This window comes from Harmonia axyridis, chromosome 2 (genome assembly GCF_914767665.1).
Source record: "Harmonia axyridis chromosome 2, icHarAxyr1.1, whole genome shotgun sequence".
In the NCBI taxonomy this organism is placed as follows: Eukaryota; Metazoa; Arthropoda; class Insecta; order Coleoptera; family Coccinellidae; genus Harmonia; species Harmonia axyridis.
Genome location: NC_059502.1, coordinates 64,136,051 through 64,161,003, shown reverse-complemented (window position 1 = coordinate 64,161,003; position 24,953 = coordinate 64,136,051). Strand labels below are relative to the sequence as shown.

General features: G+C 33.4%; 3 protein-coding genes across 5 annotated transcripts; 2 read left to right on the top strand and 1 right to left on the bottom strand.

Moving 5' to 3' along the window:
• Positions 1-581: 581 nt before the first annotated feature.
• Positions 582-13,231, bottom strand: LOC123673826 (protein FAM98A). 2 transcript variants are annotated; one of them, XM_045608524.1, is made up of 7 exons: positions 13,028-13,229; positions 12,772-12,977; positions 11,881-12,035; positions 11,201-11,491; positions 10,947-11,147; positions 1,427-1,622; positions 582-1,072 (listed from the first exon to the last, which is right to left on the bottom strand). In XM_045608524.1, exons 1-7 carry the CDS (start codon positions 13,063-13,065, stop codon positions 798-800), a joined length of 1,362 nt encoding a protein of 453 aa, XP_045464480.1. In that variant the 5' UTR covers positions 13,066-13,229; the 3' UTR covers positions 582-797. The 2 variants fall into 2 exon arrangements, with proteins under 2 accessions (XP_045464480.1, XP_045464479.1); XM_045608523.1 differs by having other exon boundaries at positions 582-1,622; positions 13,028-13,231.
• Positions 13,232-14,750: 1,519 nt separating this feature from the next.
• Positions 14,751-17,632, top strand: LOC123673825 (cleavage and polyadenylation specificity factor subunit 4). 2 transcript variants are annotated; one of them, XM_045608522.1, is made up of 4 exons: positions 14,751-14,976; positions 15,036-15,312; positions 16,725-17,250; positions 17,287-17,632. In XM_045608522.1, exons 1-3 carry the CDS (start codon positions 14,874-14,876, stop codon positions 17,209-17,211), a joined length of 867 nt encoding a protein of 288 aa, XP_045464478.1. In that variant the 5' UTR covers positions 14,751-14,873; the 3' UTR covers positions 17,212-17,250; positions 17,287-17,632. The 2 variants fall into 2 exon arrangements, with proteins under 2 accessions (XP_045464478.1, XP_045464476.1); XM_045608520.1 differs by having other exon boundaries at positions 16,725-17,632.
• A 955-nt stretch (positions 17,633-18,587) lies between these two features.
• LOC123673824 (deubiquitinase DESI2) lies at positions 18,588-23,599 on the top strand. The gene is made up of 3 exons (XM_045608519.1): positions 18,588-19,001; positions 20,827-21,083; positions 23,330-23,599. Exons 1-3 carry the CDS (start codon positions 18,821-18,823, stop codon positions 23,501-23,503), a joined length of 612 nt encoding a protein of 203 aa, XP_045464475.1. The 5' UTR covers positions 18,588-18,820; the 3' UTR covers positions 23,504-23,599.
• Positions 23,600-24,953: the final 1,354 nt, after the last annotated feature.

Sequence of the window (24,953 nt, the reverse complement as noted above, 5' to 3'; positions counted from 1 at the left end):
ATCGAGGAGGTACCTGATGAGTAACTTGAATAATGAATTTATATGTATTGCTTTTTATTGCTTCTGCAGACATTTTACTCTGTAATTGTAGTATACACCTGAATTCCGATTTCATAGGATTTATATTAATCTAATTCTTAATTATCTTATGAAAAATTTTAAAATTTATGATTTAGCGCTCTTCAGAATTGTTTGAATTCCTGCTATCTCTGTATGTCGGCGTTTAAAAATGAACAAGTGATTTAGAAAACTACTAACTTTACAAGAAAATACAATTAAGTTCATTTATAATGAAATTATAATTATAAATTGAAATATATTGGGTGACAGAAATTTATTATTTGATCAGAACAAAAATTCATTTGATAGAAAATCATCATCATCATTCTCAGAAAATACATATGATAAAGAAAATGTCTTAAATGTAATGACTGATGACGTCTTTCTCAAAAACACTTCCTATTCTGAATTACAAATCCACCTTCTGAAATTCAATTTGCTTTTCTGAAATACATTTGACGTTTTCTGAATTACAATTGGAAAAGGTGTAATCGACTCATCGAGAGAATAGAAATGAAATATTCATAGATAATATCTTTTTATTGAATTCACATTTTTCATTTCAACAGATCTAACACATCTTAAGGTTTTGGGAAAAGTATACAAATGCAGTGTAAGAAAAAACAAGTTTTTCCAATTTTATACGACTATTGAATATAATAAATATAATATTGCTCAGAATTATCTCATATTTGACTTTATAAGTTATAAGCATTTTATCAGGGACGAATAACCACTTATCTTTTATATCTATTACCTTGGCCACGACGGTAATTCGAACGCCCCCTTAAATTTTCATTTCTTGATTGATTTTGATGATTATGCTGTGTGTCTCTTACATATTGATCAGAATAACTCGTGTTTTCCGTTTTGAAACTGTCATACGATTTAATCCTTTTATTTGAATCATAGCTTGCAGCACTTTCGTATGCTGTATAGTTCGATTGTCTATCACCCCCATAATTTCCAGAATTCGTCCTGGAATTATGATATCCTCTTTCCTCGTTATCTCCTGCAATATTAAAAGAGCGCTTTTGACTGTAGTTATTTGTTTGTAAGTCTTTATTACAACTCCCATAAGTTGTTTTAAGGCGTTTATTAGAGTAATCACGTGAATCTGAACTTTCGTAATTCATTGAAAGATCTCTTCTATCTTTCGAATAACAATCCTTTTCTGAATTCGCAAAATCACTGCTACCCGAATAACCTGGTTTTATACTAGAATTTCCTAGATTGCTGAAACTATACGAACTATACATTTTCAAGCTGGTATTGAAATTTGAGAAAGGTCTGTTACTCCTAATTGAACTATCCAAAGAGCTCTTAAATTTATCGCTGTTAGTTGATTTCCCAAAACTGTCATTACCTCTTCCGGAATTCAGTGGCGCATCTCCTTTGAAATTACTTTGTTGGCTTGCGTTGCGGTTGTATGATCCTCTTCCCCTAGCATTGTTGTAACCTCCTCTTCCGCCACCATGGGGATCGGTGGTTCTCTGCTGCCAAGATGGCATTTCAGGAAGTGGAGGGGCTATTTCATTCGTTCTACCTCCTCTATCTGGAACCTAAGAGTTTGAAACGTAGGTAATTAATTTTGATAAATGCATTCTTCTAAATCAATTATGTCCAGGTAATTCTCTCTATATTCAATTCATCACTGGGACGGGGAAACAATATAAATAGTTGGAAGTTTATTTCATTTTCAAAGTTCATTAATGATATAGATTTCATAATAAACAGAAGAAAAAAAAGATTTTTTTCAAAAGTTCAGAAGCAATAAATGAGTTTATTTAGGAAGGCCGAAACTAGAGATGAGCGATACCGTGATTACTAGATCACGTTGTGAACCTTGAACGTTACTTTATGATATCAGTGAAATTAAAGCATGACGTGATCACTGTTTAGGTTGCTTGTTATTAATATTTGTATGAATCACCCAAACCTTAGTTCGTTTATCTTTGCAACTCGAATTGGTCACTCTTATCATTCAAAGCAAATAATAATAATAATATACTTTATTTGCTCAAATAACAAATGATGTTTTAGCATCGTCAAAATATTCACATGAATATACATGGATTAGTATCTCTAGATAGACAAATATAGATATAATAATGGATTAAAGTACAGTACAGGTACACCGGAATATTCAGAAACACAAAGTTGAAAATATCACAGCTATACACTCATTGAGGAGAGAACATCAGCGTTAAAGAACTCTTGGATATTGTAGGCACCAATTGTTAAAAGCATCTTTTTAGTTTCTATCTTGAATTTTGCTGTTGGAAGATCTTTGATTTGCTTGGGAAGTTTATTGAAAAGTTTGACAGATAGGTTGATAAAGCTTTTGTGAGTTAAAGTGAGTCTATGTTGTGGGATTATTAGATCATTTCTGTTTCTTGTGTCATATAAGTGAAGAGTATTCTGTTTAGAGAAGTTTTGCTCATTAGTTTTGATGTAATATAGACAGTGATATATAAACAACGATGGGAGAGTAAGAATGTTTAAATTCTTGAAAATAGGTCTGCATGTTTCAGTATAGGGAGTTCGTGTTATTGCTCTGATGGCTCTTTTCTGCATGCGAAATATTTTTATCCAGTCTGTAGCATTACCCCACAGAAGTATTCCATATGATATTTGGCTTTGGAACAGTCCCATATAGGCCACCCTACAGATTTCCACGGTAGCTGTCTGTGATAGTTTCCTCAATAAGAAGGTTATACTTGCAAGTTTACTTGTGAGAGCTTGGATATGATGTTTCCATGATAGTTTTGTGTCGAGATGGAGTCCTAAGAATTTTATGTTTTCTATTTCCCCATTAATTTCTCTAAGAGAGAAATTTAGAGGTACTGTCTTGTTTAAATTAAGGCTCAGCTGGTTTGAGGTGAACCAAGGCTTTATCTGTTCAATTATATTTCTGTTTATTATTTCTGTGTTTCTTGAATCACAGTGCGCTTTATAAACAGTGGTGTCGTCAGCATATAAGATGGACTTTGCATTATTCACGTTGTCTGAGAAGTCATTCACGTACAGGATGAACAATAATGGTCCCAGGATTGAGCCTTGGGGGACCCCTGTTAATATATTTTGAACTGTGGATCTGAGATTATTATATTCTACAAGCTGAGTTCTGTTTGTTAGGTAGGCCTCAGTGAAGTCAAAAGAGTTTCCCCTAATGCCATATAGTTCCAGTTTCCCCAGAAGGATGTTGTGATTGACACAGTCAAAAGCCTTCGAGAGATCACAGAAGGTAGTAGATACGATTTCACCCCTCTCAAAGGCCTCAACTATCGCAGTGACAAGTTCAGCAATCGCCTGAACAGCAGACACTTTTTTTCTGAATCCAAATTGCGAAGACGAAAATAGGTTATTTTTATCCATGTATGATGTAAGTCTATTATTGTAAGCTATTTCTATTGGTTTAGACAAAATTGGTACTATTGAAATTGGTCTATGGCTGTCTGGGCTATTCTCATCTCCCTTTTTTTTGAAAATAGGTATAACTTTTGATTGTTTTAGTTTTTCTGGGAAGTCACCAAGTTCGAAACATTTATTTATTATAATAACAAGAGGATCTATAATACCTTCGCCAATGGCTTTTATGAGTTTGTTGCTCATGTCATATATATCTAGTGCCTTGCTATTAGAGAGATCTCCGAGGATGTCTTTAACTTCTTGTGGAGTGGTAGGGGAAAGAAATATTGATTCTTTGCATCTGAACTTCTGTGGTACTAATTCAATGGGATTTATGTTTGTTGGTGGTAACAAGTCGAGAAGAGCTGTGGAGATGTTTACAAAAAAATTATTAAATTCATCAGGAGATATTTTGGAGTCAGTCTTAGCCTTGTTCTTCACGTTTCTAGGTTCGTTTATTACTTGCCAGATTGCTTTAGAGTTGTTTGAGGCTTCAACTATCTTTTTTGATATGAATTTTCTTTTTTGTTCTAAAATTTCGCTCCTATAGACTTTTCGTGTTTTCTTAATTTCCTCCCTTATGTTTGCTACATTGCCATTTTTAGCTAAATCGTTCAGAGAAGCTAGATTCTCTCTGAGTGGTCTAAATTCAATTATGCTGGTCTCCTCCTTCAATTGAGGATCATTCTTCATTCTATATTTACTGACAATTCCCATGTGATCAGACATATTCATGTCAATTAGTGTAACTTCAGTATCTTCCCTAGCATTAGTTATACAGTTATCAATACAGGTTTGAGTATTTTGTGATAGTCTAGTGGGTTCTTGTACTAATAATTCACAACCAAAAGAGTTCACAATATCACAGAGTTCATCAGTTAAATTACAATTAGTATTTATGTTTATGTTAAAATCTCCATATATGAAGATAGGCTTTTTAGTTTTAAATAGAATGTCTAATATTTGACTGAGTTTTTTTAGAAAGATACCTGTGTCTCCTGAGGGTGATCTATATATGCAGAGCACCACGATGTTGATTGTTTTCACTTCAATAGCTGATACCTCACAGTGAACGTCAGTTGAGAGACAGTCAATGTTCTGAAGTTTTTTCGTTTTATATTGGGATTTCACATAAATCATGACACCTCCGTGGTTACTTCGTATTCTGCAGTAGCTGTTCGCAAGGGAGAAGCCTTCTATTTGGTAGTATTCAATGATACCCCGATGAAGCCAATGTTCACATACACAAATTATATCTAGGTTTTTACCTTCGATGAAGAGTTCAAATTCCTCTAGTTTTTTCTGTAGACTTCTTATATTTATGAAAAGAGTGTTTAGTTCATTGTTTGTTGCTCTGTTGTTTGTTACATTCCTCAGAAATCCTCGCCGTTATAAGATTGCCAAAGCAAAATTAATGAAAAATTATTATGAAAACATCCATTTTTCTTACATTTTCAACTCTTCTTATTTCAGCTGTAGTTAGGAACGTAACAGAAGGATATCAATTTTTCAAATATTTCCTCAAATTTGAAGAGGTGGTTTTGAAAGATAATTTCAACTTGCATAAATTACAAGTGGCATAATTTACATCAACTTTTGTGAAGAAAGCCCAAAGATTGCTGGTCTTTCGCCTGTTATTATTCTTTCGCCTATTATTATTATGTCTCTGACGTGTTTTCGTTTATTTTTTATAATACAGAGTACCATTTATTGCTTCGGTCGGCAACTTCAATATAGAAAGAATTTCTTTGGGATTGTTTATCAAAGATAAACAATCTCAGGAAGTGGTTTGGCCAGACATCCATACAACTTTTTAGAAACGCAGCGAACAAGATAAAACTTGCCATGTTGATTGCCAACGTCCGGAACAGATAGGGCACTCCAAGAAGAAGAAGAAGCATAAAATTATAATTTTATTGCCACCACCAATTAGACAGTAATTCAGTAGTTATTATTTGTTTGTAGCAAGTATTTATTGTTTAACTAGTCCTACAAAAATACGCAATTATGTTAGTCAAAAAGGTTCGGAAGCAATAAAAACATCAGGCTGCCTTCATAATTTACGATTGCAACGGACGATGATATGCCCTGAAAAGATCTGTGAAATGTTCAAACTGTGATCCCGTCACGCTCTGTATTCGTTTTTCAGAACCGTGACTACCCGTGACATTCTGATATCAGTGATTAAATCACAGTTCATGAAATATCTCTCATCTCTAGCCGAAACAACATGAAATGTTGTATGATATGTATATAGATGACACTTATGTCAGCTTTTTTTCAATGAGAAAACCATCATTTTATGCTAGACAAAAATAAAACTGAAATTAATCATTTACCAATTTTGAAATTCAGTATTTAATTAAAAATCCTACAATATACATCTATTTTTGGCAATTTTCCTTCTCCTATGGTTTGAATATTTCTCATCAAACACTGAAAAAAACATACACAGAGCCGGACCTGGATTTCCAAACTTCTGAGAATATGTTGGATCTAGGTACTTAAAGACAATATCTCCAGACAATTTCAATTGATTCGTGATAACCGTTCAAAAGTTATGACGGATCAAAGTATTTAGAGAAAACCGATCCTATATACGATATGAAGAGGACAATGCACTTTTAAAAGGTAATTTGATACTTTTGTATCTTCATGTTTACATTGAAGAAACCCTGAAAAAACAATAAGGGATCTGCAAAAGAGGGGCTATTTCATTCGTTCTACCTCCTCTATCTGGAACCTAAGAGTTTGAAACGTAGGTAATTAATTTTGATAAATGCATTCTTCTAAATCAATTATGTCCAGGTAATTCTCTCTATATTCAATTCATCACTGGGACGGGGAAACAATATAAATAGTTGGAAGTTTATTTCATTTTCAAAGTTCATTAATGATATAGATTTCATAATAAACAGAAGAAAAAAAAGATTTTTTTCAAAAGTTCAGAAGCAATAAATGAGTTTATTTAGGAAGGCCGAAACTAGAGATGAGCGATACCGTGATTACTAGATCACGTTGTGAACCTTGAACGTTACTTTATGATATCAGTGAAATTAAAGCATGACGTGATCACTGTTTAGGTTGCTTGTTATTAATATTTGTATGAATCACCCAAACCTTAGTTCGTTTATCTTTGCAACTCGAATTGGTCACTCTTATCATTCAAAGCAAATAATAATAATAATATACTTTATTTGCTCAAATAACAAATGATGTTTTAGCATCGTCAAAATATTCACATGAATATACATGGATTAGTATCTCTAGATAGACAAATATAGATATAATAATGGATTAAAGTACAGTACAGGTACACCGGAATATTCAGAAACACAAAGTTGAAAATATCACAGCTATACACTCATTGAGGAGAGAACATCAGCGTTAAAGAACTCTTGGATATTGTAGGCACCAATTGTTAAAAGCATCTTTTTAGTTTCTATCTTGAATTTTGCTGTTGGAAGATCTTTGATTTGCTTGGGAAGTTTATTGAAAAGTTTGACAGATAGGTTGATAAAGCTTTTGTGAGTTAAAGTGAGTCTATGTTGTGGGATTATTAGATCATTTCTGTTTCTTGTGTCATATAAGTGAAGAGTATTCTGTTTAGAGAAGTTTTGCTCATTAGTTTTGATGTAATATAGACAGTGATATATAAACAACGATGGGAGAGTAAGAATGTTTAAATTCTTGAAAATAGGTCTGCATGTTTCAGTATAGGGAGTTCGTGTTATTGCTCTGATGGCTCTTTTCTGCATGCGAAATATTTTTATCCAGTCTGTAGCATTACCCCACAGAAGTATTCCATATGATATTTGGCTTTGGAACAGTCCCATATAGGCCACCCTACAGATTTCCACGGTAGCTGTCTGTGATAGTTTCCTCAATAAGAAGGTTATACTTGCAAGTTTACTTGTGAGAGCTTGGATATGATGTTTCCATGATAGTTTTGTGTCGAGATGGAGTCCTAAGAATTTTATGTTTTCTATTTCCCCATTAATTTCTCTAAGAGAGAAATTTAGAGGTACTGTCTTGTTTAAATTAAGGCTCAGCTGGTTTGAGGTGAACCAAGGCTTTATCTGTTCAATTATATTTCTGTTTATTATTTCTGTGTTTCTTGAATCACAGTGCGCTTTATAAACAGTGGTGTCGTCAGCATATAAGATGGACTTTGCATTATTCACGTTGTCTGAGAAGTCATTCACGTACAGGATGAACAATAATGGTCCCAGGATTGAGCCTTGGGGGACCCCTGTTAATATATTTTGAACTGTGGATCTGAGATTATTATATTCTACAAGCTGAGTTCTGTTTGTTAGGTAGGCCTCAGTGAAGTCAAAAGAGTTTCCCCTAATGCCATATAGTTCCAGTTTCCCCAGAAGGATGTTGTGATTGACACAGTCAAAAGCCTTCGAGAGATCACAGAAGGTAGTAGATACGATTTCACCCCTCTCAAAGGCCTCAACTATCGCAGTGACAAGTTCAGCAATCGCCTGAACAGCAGACACTTTTTTTCTGAATCCAAATTGCGAAGACGAAAATAGGTTATTTTTATCCATGTATGATGTAAGTCTATTATTGTAAGCTATTTCTATTGGTTTAGACAAAATTGGTACTATTGAAATTGGTCTATGGCTGTCTGGGCTATTCTCATCTCCCTTTTTTTTGAAAATAGGTATAACTTTTGATTGTTTTAGTTTTTCTGGGAAGTCACCAAGTTCGAAACATTTATTTATTATAATAACAAGAGGATCTATAATACCTTCGCCAATGGCTTTTATGAGTTTGTTGCTCATGTCATATATATCTAGTGCCTTGCTATTAGAGAGATCTCCGAGGATGTCTTTAACTTCTTGTGGAGTGGTAGGGGAAAGAAATATTGATTCTTTGCATCTGAACTTCTGTGGTACTAATTCAATGGGATTTATGTTTGTTGGTGGTAACAAGTCGAGAAGAGCTGTGGAGATGTTTACAAAAAAATTATTAAATTCATCAGGAGATATTTTGGAGTCAGTCTTAGCCTTGTTCTTCACGTTTCTAGGTTCGTTTATTACTTGCCAGATTGCTTTAGAGTTGTTTGAGGCTTCAACTATCTTTTTTGATATGAATTTTCTTTTTTGTTCTAAAATTTCGCTCCTATAGACTTTTCGTGTTTTCTTAATTTCCTCCCTTATGTTTGCTACATTGCCATTTTTAGCTAAATCGTTCAGAGAAGCTAGATTCTCTCTGAGTGGTCTAAATTCAATTATGCTGGTCTCCTCCTTCAATTGAGGATCATTCTTCATTCTATATTTACTGACAATTCCCATGTGATCAGACATATTCATGTCAATTAGTGTAACTTCAGTATCTTCCCTAGCATTAGTTATACAGTTATCAATACAGGTTTGAGTATTTTGTGATAGTCTAGTGGGTTCTTGTACTAATAATTCACAACCAAAAGAGTTCACAATATCACAGAGTTCATCAGTTAAATTACAATTAGTATTTATGTTTATGTTAAAATCTCCATATATGAAGATAGGCTTTTTAGTTTTAAATAGAATGTCTAATATTTGACTGAGTTTTTTTAGAAAGATACCTGTGTCTCCTGAGGGTGATCTATATATGCAGAGCACCACGATGTTGATTGTTTTCACTTCAATAGCTGATACCTCACAGTGAACGTCAGTTGAGAGACAGTCAATGTTCTGAAGTTTTTTCGTTTTATATTGGGATTTCACATAAATCATGACACCTCCGTGGTTACTTCGTATTCTGCAGTAGCTGTTCGCAAGGGAGAAGCCTTCTATTTGGTAGTATTCAATGATACCCCGATGAAGCCAATGTTCACATACACAAATTATATCTAGGTTTTTACCTTCGATGAAGAGTTCAAATTCCTCTAGTTTTTTCTGTAGACTTCTTATATTTATGAAAAGAGTGTTTAGTTCATTGTTTGTTGCTCTGTTGTTTGTTACATTCCTCAGAAATCCTCGCCGTTATAAGATTGCCAAAGCAAAATTAATGAAAAATTATTATGAAAACATCCATTTTTCTTACATTTTCAACTCTTCTTATTTCAGCTGTAGTTAGGAACGTAACAGAAGGATATCAATTTTTCAAATATTTCCTCAAATTTGAAGAGGTGGTTTTGAAAGATAATTTCAACTTGCATAAATTACAAGTGGCATAATTTACATCAACTTTTGTGAAGAAAGCCCAAAGATTGCTGGTCTTTCGCCTGTTATTATTCTTTCGCCTATTATTATTATGTCTCTGACGTGTTTTCGTTTATTTTTTATAATACAGAGTACCATTTATTGCTTCGGTCGGCAACTTCAATATAGAAAGAATTTCTTTGGGATTGTTTATCAAAGATAAACAATCTCAGGAAGTGGTTTGGCCAGACATCCATACAACTTTTTAGAAACGCAGCGAACAAGATAAAACTTGCCATGTTGATTGCCAACGTCCGGAACAGATAGGGCACTCCAAGAAGAAGAAGAAGCATAAAATTATAATTTTATTGCCACCACCAATTAGACAGTAATTCAGTAGTTATTATTTGTTTGTAGCAAGTATTTATTGTTTAACTAGTCCTACAAAAATACGCAATTATGTTAGTCAAAAAGGTTCGGAAGCAATAAAAACATCAGGCTGCCTTCATAATTTACGATTGCAACGGACGATGATATGCCCTGAAAAGATCTGTGAAATGTTCAAACTGTGATCCCGTCACGCTCTGTATTCGTTTTTCAGAACCGTGACTACCCGTGACATTCTGATATCAGTGATTAAATCACAGTTCATGAAATATCTCTCATCTCTAGCCGAAACAACATGAAATGTTGTATGATATGTATATAGATGACACTTATGTCAGCTTTTTTTCAATGAGAAAACCATCATTTTATGCTAGACAAAAATAAAACTGAAATTAATCATTTACCAATTTTGAAATTCAGTATTTAATTAAAAATCCTACAATATACATCTATTTTTGGCAATTTTCCTTCTCCTATGGTTTGAATATTTCTCATCAAACACTGAAAAAAACATACACAGAGCCGGACCTGGATTTCCAAACTTCTGAGAATATGTTGGATCTAGGTACTTAAAGACAATATCTCCAGACAATTTCAATTGATTCGTGATAACCGTTCAAAAGTTATGACGGATCAAAGTATTTAGAGAAAACCGATCCTATATACGATATGAAGAGGACAATGCACTTTTAAAAGGTAATTTGATACTTTTGTATCTTCATGTTTACATTGAAGAAACCCTGAAAAAACAATAAGGGATCTGCAAAAGTTTAGTCATAGTCAGAATGGTGAAGACAGCAGAAACCTTCAGACTATTCTCAACCACAAGATTAAGACATTGAGTCAGGCATTTTCATTTGTTTTGGTAGAGCCAAACCCCAGAGTTGTAAAAGAAGAAATGCGTTACACCTATATACCTAAAGGTCTTGATTTAAAAATTACACTCACCTTTCCAATTATTACTTTTTGAATTGAAGTTTTAGTATTTTTCCTAACGTTAGCACTACTTGTTTTTTCGATTATAACAAGATCTGTCCTTGCTGCTAACAAATGAGATAAATCCACATTTGGTTGGCCACATAATTTTTTTCTCTCATCCTTGTGATAGCTTTGAAAATATCCTTCTTTACCCTTAACTCTATCGGACCACTAAAAAATATTATTAAACAAACATAGGAAATTATGACTGCTTGGAAACTAACCTGAAAAGACTGTATAGTAACATCCAATCGAGTGAGCAACATTTCTCGCCTTATTTTATAGTCATTATTCAGGTCTTTTTCAAGTTGATCAAGTATCATCCATTGTTTATCAGATAGAAACCCACTGAAAAACGTTTTCCCAACAAAACGATTTCCCATTTTTTTGAAAATGTCCTCAATTCTAGCAATAACCTTACTAAATAGTCTTTGAAACGTTAAATCAGGAGGAGGTTCGGGAAAATTCATTGCCTGCAATATCTGCTTCAGGTTATCTGCTTCTGGAGTTTCTTGCTGCAATAATAATGAAATTAATTTCAATTCTCGATTTTCTTCATCTTATTTCAGCCAAAAGTTAGAAAATCAAATATTGATACCTCGAAATCACTTACAGTGATTTACCATAATTCACCACGTTTGCGCAGTAAAGCTATTTTACAATTTCCTTGATGGATGAATAATTAACAATGTTACTATTTGATATCAAATTAACCAAATGAGATCGAAGGGGGAGGCAGAATTCAGTGTCAAAACTTTCACAGAATACTATAATGACAAAAAATTTCCCTTCAGAAACAAGCTAAGTATGAATGAAGAATAGGTTTTCTATATTCTAAAACTATTCATCAGTCATTTCTGGTACGCTTTGTTTAAGATTATGCTATGTAAATATTTATTCTTACCAGTTTAAGTTCGAGTTTTGTTTTTGGTGCATTCTCCTGATTCATTCTAGCTATCATAAGTTCAGTAATCAAATAATCTAATAGTAGTCCTGTTTGTTCTACATTCTGCAATCTATCGGAAACATGACCTTGTGTAAGGGATTGATAGGGACAACCTAAAAACATATTCAATATATAAGGTGTATCTACAGATTTAGTTTCAATGCACAAAAAAAAATGGATTCTTAATCATATACAGGCTGAATTAACTAATTTCGGTAAAAAGAAATGTCAATTTTTTATAAAAAGGAGACAACTTTCCATATCAAATTCACGTCCATTTTCTCATTTGATCCATTGGAACTAGTATTCTTCAGAATTTAAATAGAGTATTTCGAAAACTTATTAGTAGAGACCAGAAGTTGCATTTGCGTATTCATTCAATTCTCACCAGTTATTGGATATTTTTCCAAAAATCTAGAGTAGCCAAATAATAATAACCATATTCAATACAATTGACCTACGTCCTTCAGCCCAATAACTTCAAATTACATACAAAAATCACATCACAAAAAAATGTATATATGTTTATAATATCCAATCTTGATAGTTTTTGTAGCATAATGTAGATAGGAAATTTCCTGTGGTTGAATGATGTTAAACTTTTTAACATTCATTTGATTTAAATGAGACCAAAAATAAATCTTGCTCCATGCATCTACATAAAATCTGTTCAGTGGTTATTTATTAATAGTTGTTGGCTTCTGGTGCCTTTTTTTATCGCCCACACTCTGTGAATTCATAACATATAATAATTGTTTTTTATAGTGAATGCACTGACGGCCAATGTGTTTTCTTCCGATATCTGATTCTGTACTGATAATATGCCATAACAAATTATTAGAAACTTACTCATTTCTTTGAGAAACGAACTGATTTCCATCATGAAAGAGATTGAGTCTTCAGGGCTTGATATCGGATTAACTTTTTCATCCAACTTAGATAGAGTTCGAATTTCATTGGTCAAATAACTAACCAACTTGGTGTATTCAATGCTTTTTGAACCGTATTGAATTGAGTTCCTCAAATTTTGTTTTTGAAGTAAATTCCCTTGGTAGCTGGAGGAACATTTCATTAATTGTAATTCATTTCATTCCTTTTTACTCACCCTATATCTTGCAATCCAGTAATTATTTTTGCCTCCATTTCGAAATGATTTCTTTAAAGAAAAAGGGCCAATTGCTAACTGTCAAAAGATAACTTATGTTTCCCTTTTTATAAGGGGATAATAGATCAGAGAAATAGAAATATTTCTCTGTAATCGATAGGATTGACGGTCTTTCAGTTGCCGAAAAAATATCTGGGAAGCATAGATTAAGAAGTGATAGGAAGCACAGAGCACAGGTCAATGTCATAGTCGTCAATAGAATATAAAATATCTATACCTCAGAGGAAAGAAAACTTCCTCTGAGATCTATACCCAAACCATAGACCTAATATCAAATTTGATCACTGGTATTCGTGTCCTGACTTTTTAAATATTCAACTATGTAGTGGCAAAGAGGACAGGGGAAATAAAAATCCTTAATGAGATGCTGACGTTTCGACTACATAGTTGAATATACAGGGTGTTCTGATTTGTTTCCGACAAACTGAAACGGGTGATAGATCACATCATTTTAAGCAAAAAAGTTCCTATGAACATGGGTCCGGAAATGCTTCGTTTCCGAGATACAGGGTGTTAAAGTTGAAAAAATAATTCGCGTTTTCTTAAATATCTTTCGACTGATTCCAAATAATTGCATGAAAGTTGGTACGTAGGGTTTTTTGAGGTGAGAAATTCAAATTTGTGGTCAATTTGGTTGTATTTTCTAGAGGGCACCACTGGCAATCATTTCGTCCCCTTTAAACCGTAGCAACTTTTCTGTGCTACCCTGTACGTCATTCTGGATTAAAAAAATCGATTCCCTGACTTTTCTAGTTGAAAAAGGTATAACTCTTTTAAGTTGCTAGGCGTAACCGTTTCAGAGAAAAACGCATTTAAAGCCAAATCCATATTTTTGTAATCTCTAAAACATGTAGAAACAAATTTGTGATAATTTTAAATTAAATATTTTTTAGAAGTAACAATTTAGAACAAAACAAAATAACATAATAATTTTTAAAGAAGGTGTTTGAAATGTCCACCGTTCTGTTGAATGCACAAATGACATCTTCGAATGATTGATTGTTTTACATTCAACAATTGTTCCGGCAATAGATTTAAAATGGCTATACACAGTGACAGATTTAAAGTGTGTTAGGTTCAGATGTCATTAAATATAATTATAGTTAACTAAGTTAATAGCTTATCAACAAATACAGGAAAATGGTATTGGTTACCAAAGGCCCGAACGAAGCATACAAAGAAGAAATCATCTACAGAGAAATAGGATTTTACAGACCTTCGAAGAAAATAAAAACTCAGTATTCGTAAAGCATCCCAACAACGCAATATTTCAGGAAACAGAATATTCAGAACACTTAAAAACAACAAATACATAGCATACCACTTCTACTTATTAGTGGGCAATAGAAAATCCGCATGCATTTCGCCTTAGAAATTTTCAAAATGAATTTAAATTTAATATTTCAATAGGAATAATTTCATGAAAGGATTTCGAAGCAGTCAAAACATATTAAAGAAAACGCGAATTATTTTTTCAACTTTAACACCCTGTATCTCGGAAACGAAGCATTTCCGGACCCATGTTCATAGGAACTTTTTTGCTTAAAATGATGTAATCTATCACCCATTTCAGTTTGTCGGAAACAAATCAGAACACCTTGTATATCAAATTTGATATTAGGTCTATGTCTATGAATCAAACTCAATCAATGACTGTAGTCTGTGATTCAATATTCACTAGTATTCAGTGTTTGATAGGTTATGTTATAGTATTCTATTATTTCTATTCCGAAAATTACATATTATTTATCGTATAATACAAGTTTTGGAAAGAAAAAAAATCATAATGGAGCTCCTGGTTGCGGATGTATCACATATCAAATTCGATATAGAAGTAGCTTTACAAGAACAGTTCGGAGCTTTAGCTTTACCTTTTGCTGGAATGGATAGTAAGTGTTTTCATTTAAATTTTAAGGATAAAAATGCTCAACGCTATTTTTTTTTTAAGAATCAACTGCAGCGGTTTGTCAGTTTTATGCTACAACCATGAATTGCTCCAAGGGACCTCAGTGCCCATTTCGACACGTTCGTGGTGACAGAACTATTGTTTGCAAACATTGGCTTCGAGGATTATGCAAAAAAGGGGATCAATGTGAATTTTTACATGAATATGATATGACCAAAATGCCTGAATGTTATTTTTACTCCAGGTTCAATGCTTGCCATAATAAGGAATGCCCATTTTTACACATAGATCCTGAAAGCAAAATCAAGGATTGTCCATGGCAAGTTGTTCTTAGTTAATTCTTAGATTATTATCTGAAGCTGTGTCTATTATGTAAAAGTAATATTGAAGGTTTAGTAGGGTAGATGCACTGGTTCTCGACCAGTTAACAGAAACATCGATTTCGAGCACGATTTTTTCACACATAAACTTATCAAATTTTAATGGTGTTGGTGTTCATCGATTCTTTGGCGAGTTTTAAATGATTTGTCATCTAATTTTAAGCGTTCTTTCCGCATTTAACCTTTGAAATGTGAAAACTTATAGAAAATCTCAATAACCTCGGTTCTCGACCACGCCGCAGAATTCTCGACCATTTTTGTGTTAGTTTTCGACCACTAAGAATAGTGGCCGCTCCACTTAAAAATTTTATAAAAAACTTTAGAGCGAGATTAGTGATTAGTTCTTACTTACGTACCGTACCATCGACATCACTACCTATCACTCAGATGGGTTTCAGATGAGGTAATCAAGTGAGAAACACTCGGAACATAAAAAAAAATTATTTTGCAAAAGTTTCCACTTTCTATAAATATTTCAAAATAACAACTCATACAACATTATTTGGTTATTTTGCTCCTAATATCTATTTAGAAACTAATGAGTAAATAAAATATAAAACACCGACCACCAGTGGTCGAGAATTAAGTACAATCAAATTGGTTCTCGACCGCGAATAAATAAAGGGTAGAAATAAGTGTTTCAACGTTAATTCGGTGGTCGCAAACTAATATTCACAAAGTAGATATATGAATGAATCAAGGTATCGAAAAAAAACGAAAATGATCCAACAGAAATATACCAGTTGAAATGAACAATTATTGAAGTAACATATTGGTTCTCGACCACTTTGGTCGAGAAATAAAAGATACAAATTTTCCAATACCAGTTCGCGACCGCCGAATATTAAACAAAAAAATATACATTTATTTGCTTTTTGATTGAAATACACTCGAAAATATATCTTATAGTTGATATGGAACAAAATATACACACATAATTCATTTGAAATAAGAAATAATTACTATTTTCTGGTCATATATCACAAAGCACTTTTCTAAGAGAGGACGAGAAAGAACCCTTTTCTATGATAGACGATTATAAACTAATTTTTAGCGCGAAAACTCTGACCTATACCACTACTATGCAAACTATCTTGGAAAGGTAGAATGGTCGAGAACACGTACCGCGAAATTATTTTGCACTACATGATATATTTTTATTATTATTTCATCTCAAATCACGGAATGGTCGAGAACCAGTGCCGGTCGGCTAACCAGTGCATTTACCCTATAATTTACTGCAACTAGAATGAACTTATGACAAGATATGAGTCAGTAAATTGAAAAGAATTATTAGATTGTAATTATTTAATTTCAGCACATTGAAAATAATATAATTTTATTTCTCCAGGTACGATAGAGGATTTTGCCGGCATGGACCTCATTGTCGACATCGACACGTGCGAAGGGTACTTTGTACGAATTATTTAACTGGATTTTGTCCTGATGGTTCTAGCTGTAAATATATGCATCCTCGCTTCGAATTGCCAGCACCTCCTGACCAAAACACCAAAGATCAGAAAAAGTTGCCAATCATAATTTGTCATTTTTGTGGAGAACATGGTCACAAAGCTATCAATTGTCTAAAGATTAATCCCAATAATAGAGAAGTTGCACAAGAAGAATCGAATTTAATCAAACCCCCTATTCAGAACAACCACCAAGAAAAATTCGATCCACAGAATCATTTCTTGCAGAAAATGTTTCCAAAAAAATTGGAAGATGTTACTTGCTATAAATGTGGTAGTAAGGGGCACTATGCAAATAGGTGTCCTAAAGGACATTTGGCTTTCTTATCTAGTCAAACAAAAGAAAAAGAAAATGATCCTGAGCAATGACCCCAATTTTGGATTTAGATAGGTTTTCAACGATAACAGTTAAACCCCCATGTTTTTTCCTTCAAGTCATGGTAGAGTGTGTACATAGTCCATCAATTTTCGGCAGAGCTTCTTTGATTTTGTGGCATTAGTAATACTTTTAGGAATATTGTTATAAATTTGTACACTTCCATACGCTGGTGAGTTCTGAGCCTTTAGAGTCCTCTGGAGTATTCATTTCTTAAGTTTGATGTATTTCTAACATTGTAGTTGTGATTGTACATAAATTTAGTCTGCTCAAATATTTAAATTTTTTCGATGTTCCAAATTTGTGTTTCCTCAAGCCACCAACAAAAGGACTTTTTTTTATTTAAAAATTATGTTAATAATATATCTTGACTAAGGTTTCTATTAAAATATAATATAGATATTTTGTTAAAAAATAAAAAAAATGTTTTTGTTTTACTGAGGTCAATGGCCATCGATTAAAGTTTTTCAGCTCGGTAAATCTTGACGATTGTATATGGTGAGGATGGGACTACTTGTGTATATCTTTGATAGATCATCTAGCCATTTCAACTGCCTGTGAATAAAATATTGTTATTCATAAAAAAATGTATTTGATTGAAAAAAACAAATAAATTTTCGCAGATGGTATCTTAAAGTTAACAATGTGAACGAAGTAGAGGTGTAATTTTTCAATGTTTTGTTGAATTAATTTACTTTCATGATAATCAAGTAGCCCGTCACCAGAAAAGACCTATGAAGAATGTAAAAGTATGTGCCTTTGTGGAACCATTAACTTCTATGTTAGGCCTTTTCCTCATTTGCCTGTGCGGTATCAATACAATTTAGTTATTTTCATAACTAGTTGAAAGCGCCTATCCGATTTCAATAAAATGGGCGCTTGGCAATTTTTATTTTACACCACACACAACAGTGGTATTTCCATTCAAAAAACATTTTTGTGACAAAAAGTATAAAAAAATATGTCTGACTTTGCGCCCCGGCAAAATGTCCGGTACGCCGGTCCTGGAAAGCATTGACACGAACTTAGAAGATTTTGAGCGTTAGTTTATTCATGAACCATTTGCACCTTCGGAGACTACCTATATACAACAGTTATCTGATGTCCAAGGGTACATTTGGCGCATGAATTAACGGGCGCTCACAAGTTCCTGACTTGTCCTCATTTTCAGTAATAAGCATCGGTTATCGTTTGGTAATCTGCTAGCAACTAGGTGGCCTCTATCGGTTGCGAGGCAGTTGGGCACGCACCAAGTGTAAAAGAGGGGCCAGTTTTAAGTGATTATTTGAATGAACGGGATATTTCGGTGTAGCACAATTGGTAACAATGATTAAAACGTCATTCTAAACACTGAATCAAGAAATATCTGTGATCAAAACACAAAGTTAACCTAAACATAAATTTTTTTACAAATATTCATTAATGTCTAGTATTTTCTCAGGATAAAGTTTTATTTATACTGTTTTCTAGACCCGTGAAGTGGATTGACAATGTTGTAACATTTTCTAGAAAACTTTTCCACTTAATGAATCAAATTGATCTACAAGCTTGTTATATTTGATGATAATTGGTCATTTCATTTGATAACATTAATTCTACGGAATGTTTATGAATGAACTTATGTGTAATTTACCATTTAGCTGTATGAGAGTAGCAAGAGATTCTGGTTCAGATGAATTACTTCCTAGTAAATTGGCAAGAGAGCCTGTCCTCCTGAATGTCTACGACATGTACAAAATGAATGAATATACATCAAATGTTGGATTAGGAGTTTTTCATTCAGGTAAAATGAAAATGTATTCCTACATCTATTATTGAACACTTCTATACACGGTGTTATCCTTGAAGTTGTACCACTGGCTAAAAGTGGATTCTAAAACTAATTTCAAATGTTCTATAATATACCTTGTCACTTATGGTCGGAACATTCGAGATTATGGGCGAATCAAGAGTTAGCTTATTGGATACTAGTGTATTCATTTTAAAAGATGATGTTTAATAAACCACAGTTTTTACTAATGAAGAAGAGGTTTTACCATCTGACTTATTGGACCAGCTGTTGAAGTTCCCCAATATTCAGATTTCCCTATTACACTAGTAGATTTTCTGCAGCAGATAATACCTATTGAATCCACTAAGACATTTTTATTGAGCTTCATCTGATGATAGTCTATCCAATACTGTAGCTAATGATTTATTAATTATTGTGAGTAGTTGAGTTGAGAACATTTAAAAGACATAAAGTGAAAAATATGCCTGTCGGCCACAACAAATTTAGCATATCCGTATCCATACTAAAAACAAAATTTGCATACTAAAAACAAATTTGCATGCATCTTTGTTCTACATCCGTTTCATTTAATGATTCCCAAATATTTTTTACTTTAGCTTTTTTCCACAGCTTTTGTATTGCGATTTTATACAGAGTGTAACATAAGTGTTTGGGTATAGCCTAGTGGTGAATGCAGGCCATCCAGGTCTTCCAAAAAAGTATCTTGTTTTGTATGGATATCTTCTGATATCCATAACTTGAACATCAGCAATTGGATTTTGTTTGAATTTTCTCGGTTTAGTCACCTCATACGACCTTTCAAAATGTTTCAAGTACTTATAATAGTGTTGTACTCAGATTATTGAGTTTTTTCATTTAGACTTTGAAATCAATATTTTTTTTAGAACTAAGAGCAACGGAAATCGCCTTGCAACTGATGCATTTGTTTTGATGCCAACATTCGTCACTCCTTGTCTGACGGGACACTAACATAATTTGATGATTAATTTCGAAATTATCAAATCTTATTCTAAAACAGTTTACAATGTGATTTATTCATAAAAATTCTTTCGTGTTTCAAAAGGGTCAATGTTTAAGGATTTAGCTATTGTGAAGATATGAAAAAAGGATTCCTGATAAAGCATTCAACAATCAAATCAGGATTCTCCACGCCTATGGGTCACACACACACAATCGGCTAGCTCGATTGTGATTGGTTACACTAAGCATCCATCTCTCTTGTATTCGGGATCGAGCACAAATGTTTACTTTCCGTTCCTTCTATTCTAAGATATTTTTACACGTTTTAAAGGCATGTCGTTATTGCCATGAAAAATAGATAATTCTGTCTAATGACTTCAATTTTTTCTTTGAATGGCACACTTTTTCAAAAGAGTAGCAAACGAAAGAATTCATATTTTATGTAACTTTTTCAAAATACGGTCCTGTTTTTATTTCTTTTGTGATAATATTTGATCTTATCAGCTGAGATTTTGAATTTTATAGCTTTTTATTTCTTCATTCTAAAACCCTCAGCACCTACTGAGTGTAAAACTCCGCGTAAAATATTAATTAGAAGTATGCATGATCAATTTCCAATATTGTATTTCGTTCAAAAAGGGGGAGCTGAATTCGTAATTTTTCAATCAATTTAATTTATTTCAAACTCTTCCTACCAATATTTTGAATGTGTACCCATCTATAATCTACCTTTCATTAGTTATTCTTTGCTTTGCTTGCGTTCCTTATAATTTTTCATACAAATAAGTACAAGGAAAATAATGCATTTGATTAACATAAAGTTATAATTCAATAAAAACTGCTGCATGTTTCTTAGGCGTGGAACTATACGGGGTGGAGTATGCTTATGGTGGACACCAGTTTCCAATCTCAGGAATATTTAAAATCATACCAAGGGATGAAAAAGATCTCGGAGACCAGTTTCAATTTAGACAGACCATACAAGTTGGTTATACAGATTTTACAGAGCAGGACATAGATAAATTAATCCATGAACTAGGAAAAGAGTTTAGAGGAGACAGATATCATCTCATGAATAACAATTGTAACCACTTTTCTAGCGCTTTCACAAAAGTAAGTAATTTTATATTGGAACTTTCTGTTTATTACTTTAGACTTTTAATGTGACAAACTTTGAAGATGACAAACAAACAAAATAGCAAATGCCTGCTATTTCGTTCGTTTGTCATCTTGGGTTGAGTTATGCGGTATTGATGATCCCTAACAAGGGTAAAACCGGTATATCGCTACTCTCCCTCGATGACATGCATTCTCCTTGGGTTACTTTCGATTATTGTTCCTACGTAAATGGCGTGGAAATCTTCTGTTTGACAATGGTTATGTTGATGGCATTTTTGCTGATACATTAACCAGATAGATAATTAATATCGTATGATTATATTATACACTTGGAAATTGTACTTCTTTTTCTTTAATTCATTCACAACCAAGTATCAGCCATTTTATTTATTATACATTAACCAGATAGATAATTAATATCGTATGATATTATTACACACTTGGAAATTGTACTTCTTTTTCTTTATTTCATTCACAACCAAGTATCAGCCATTTTATTTATTATATTTCACGCAAATGAGTATTTGGTACGTAAGTAAGTACTGAAAAAATGGCGGCATTGAGGTCTTTGTTTTCAAATAATTTAGTTTGTAAACAGGAAGGACGTCAGGATACAAAACCACTTCCCAAAACAACGCAGGCTAGTTTTGATTTCATTCTTAAATTATCCTCAGTTCCCTGCAATGTAATACAAAATTGTACTGCGATAAATCTATTATTCGGCCTTAAGATATTGAATCAATTCCAATAAGATTAAGGTAAGGCAGGGCCGGCGCGAGAAATTTTGGCGCTTGAAGCAAAGAATTTTTCGGCGCCCCTGCATTAATAATAACATGACAACCCTCACTGCTTATGAGGTTGCGGTTTTCACCAAATTAATTCTCTCAGAAAGCGAGCCCATTGTTTTCTAGCTCGAGGGAGTTCTGAGATCCCCTCACCAGACAACGAATTTGGGACACCCGTTACATGCAATCTCTCAGAGCGCATGACGGTGAAAGCGCTACTGTTTTTGGAATACGATGGTAAAGGGTTGATAATAACGGCTGAAAGACTTCAATATTAGAAAATGATATATTTATAAGTTTTCGCTCATTCTCAACCTTTATACAGGGTGTTTCATTGGGAAACGAAAATACTTCACAGGTGCATAGGTGGCACCAAGGCGGTTCTGGAGATGCCCCATTTATTGGGTCTTACTGTTTTCGTAGCCGAGATACAGGGTGTTTTATGAATTTTGCCAGTTTCTTTCTGAGGCCATATCAAACGAACAACCCAGTATATTTTCTTCATATTTAGCAAATATGTTACTAATTGAGAGCCCAAACTTATTGAAACCGCATTGAAAATCCAGGTCCGGGTTAACAAAAAATTATGAATCGTTTGAATTCTCGTAACAACACCCTGTACATCGTAATTTTGAAAATCTGTTTCAATATTCGGAAACACCACTAAAAACTAAACTGAGACCTGTACTTCAAATTTTCGCGCAGACAGTTTTACTGCACAAATTTTCAACGTAAAAGTGAAGTTTTTAAGAACTTGGATACCTGAAAGTGGTTTGAAGTGACTTTTAACAATGAATTATCAAAAATATTGAATCCATAATTATTTCAAGATTACGTTGTAATTCATTTTCACATTGGTTTTCCTTGGCATGGTTTTCTTTCAAATTTGTCCACAAGGATCCAAATGCATATTATTAAGGATGATCTAATCGCTTCAAACCATTTTCTATATAGGGTGTATCATGTATTGTTATTCATAGCCTAGTGGTGAATGCAGGTCAGTCACTCAAGTAACTTGTTGTGTATCCTAATGCTGTTAGTTTTGGAGATACAGGGTGATTAATCAAAATTGGCCTAAATTTATGATATCCATAACCATAACTTGGAAATCAGCAGGTTTTGTTTAAATTTTTTGAGTTTGTTCATTTCATATAACCCTTCAAAAAGTTTCATGTAATTTCAATATTTCCAGGGCAGTACTCGGTACTTAGACTTCGAAATCTATATTTTTTACACGTTTTACAGGAATGTCGTTATTTCCATGAAAAAATACATAAATAATTCAGTTTAATTTTTTACTTTGAATGGCACACTTTCTTCAAAAGAGTAGCAAACAAAAGAATTAATGTTTTATGTAATTTTTTAAAATACGGTCCTGTTTTTAGTTCTTCGATAATATTTTATCTGATCACCACAATGCCCTGTTATTCTAATAATTAAAATTATCTTTTTCAGATTTTATGTGGACATGAGATACCTCCTTGGGTGAATCGTCTTGCATATTTCAGCAGCTGGGTGCCGTTTCTGGAGAAATGTCTACCTAAAGAATGGCTGATGCCAATGGCCTTACAACATAGTCTAAACTATAGGAACGATTCAACTTGTTCTGAAAGTTCCACCTCTCATTGAAAAAGAGAAATTCCCAAAAAAAAAATTACTTCATTGAATGCTATTTGTTGAATAATTCGAACTGGAGTAGAAATTGAATTATAAAATTGGATTTTCTTGAATTTTTTTTTCTACATCAATTTCAAACTATAATTCAATAAGAATCATCATGATCATAGAAAATGATATTTCAGTTACAAAAGCCACTTAAACAAATTCCGATGCAATTTTTTCAAGATTCTTCTGATTCGTAAACTATTACTGAAGACAATTATTTATTATTCCTTCAATCATTTTATTCGATTTTAAAAAAAGTTTGTATGGTATAACGTTTCCAATTTGTATTTTTTCCTCATTTCCAAAATGTAAAGTGGACAATGTGAATCTAAAATTATATTGAAATAAAATTTTACAGTCATCAAGTTCAAACCCATCCGTTTACCATTTTATTAAGATACTTTTATGCAAGACAAATCTCTCTCTCATATTAATAATGTTTATTGACCCAAAAAACTATAAATCACATCTTATACCTCAGAATTATATAGGGTGTTTTTTTTAAAAGGTATATAACTTTAAGTTGGCATTACTGTTCAAGATGGCGACCGATTTAACAGCTGTCAAGTGATTTATTCTAAGTTTGGTTTGGAAATTATCACGAATAGACTCACGCCTGAACAACGCTTGCAGATAGTGCAATTTTATTTCGAAAATAATGGTTCTATGCGAAATACGTATCGCGCACTACGTCCATTAGCGATGAAGCGCATTTCTGGTTGAATGGCTACGTCAACAAACAAAACTGCCGCATTTGGAGTGAAGCTAATCCTCAAGTGTATGTCGAAACACCGTTACATCCAGAAAAACTGACTGTTTGGTGCGCTTTATGGGCTGGTGGAATCATTGGTCCGTACTTCTTCAAAAACGATGATGGCCAGAACGTTACAGTCAATGGTGATCGATATAGAGCCATGATTACTAACTTTTTCATTCCTGAATTGAACAACCATGATGTCCAGGAGCTGTGGTTCCAACAAGACGGCGCAACATGTCACACAGCTCGTGCCACAATCGATTTATTGAAAGACACGTTTGGTGACCGCCTAATTTCACGTTTTGGACCTGTGAATTGGCCTCTAAGATCTTGTGATTTAACACCGCTAGACCACTTTCTGTGGGGCTATGTGAAGTCAATGGTCTATGCGGATAAGCCACAAACCCTTGACCATTTGGAAGACAACATTCGCCATGTTATTGCCGATATACGGCCACAAATGTTGGAAAAAGTCATCGAAAATTGGACGTCCAGATTGGACTACATCCGAGCCAGCCGTGGCGGTCATATGCCAGAAATCATATTTAAAATGTAATGCCACAAGATTATCTTGCGGATAAATAAAATTCATGTCAATCGAATAATCCATCGTTGTTTTATTGCAATTTAAAGTTCTATAGCTCTAAAAAAAACACC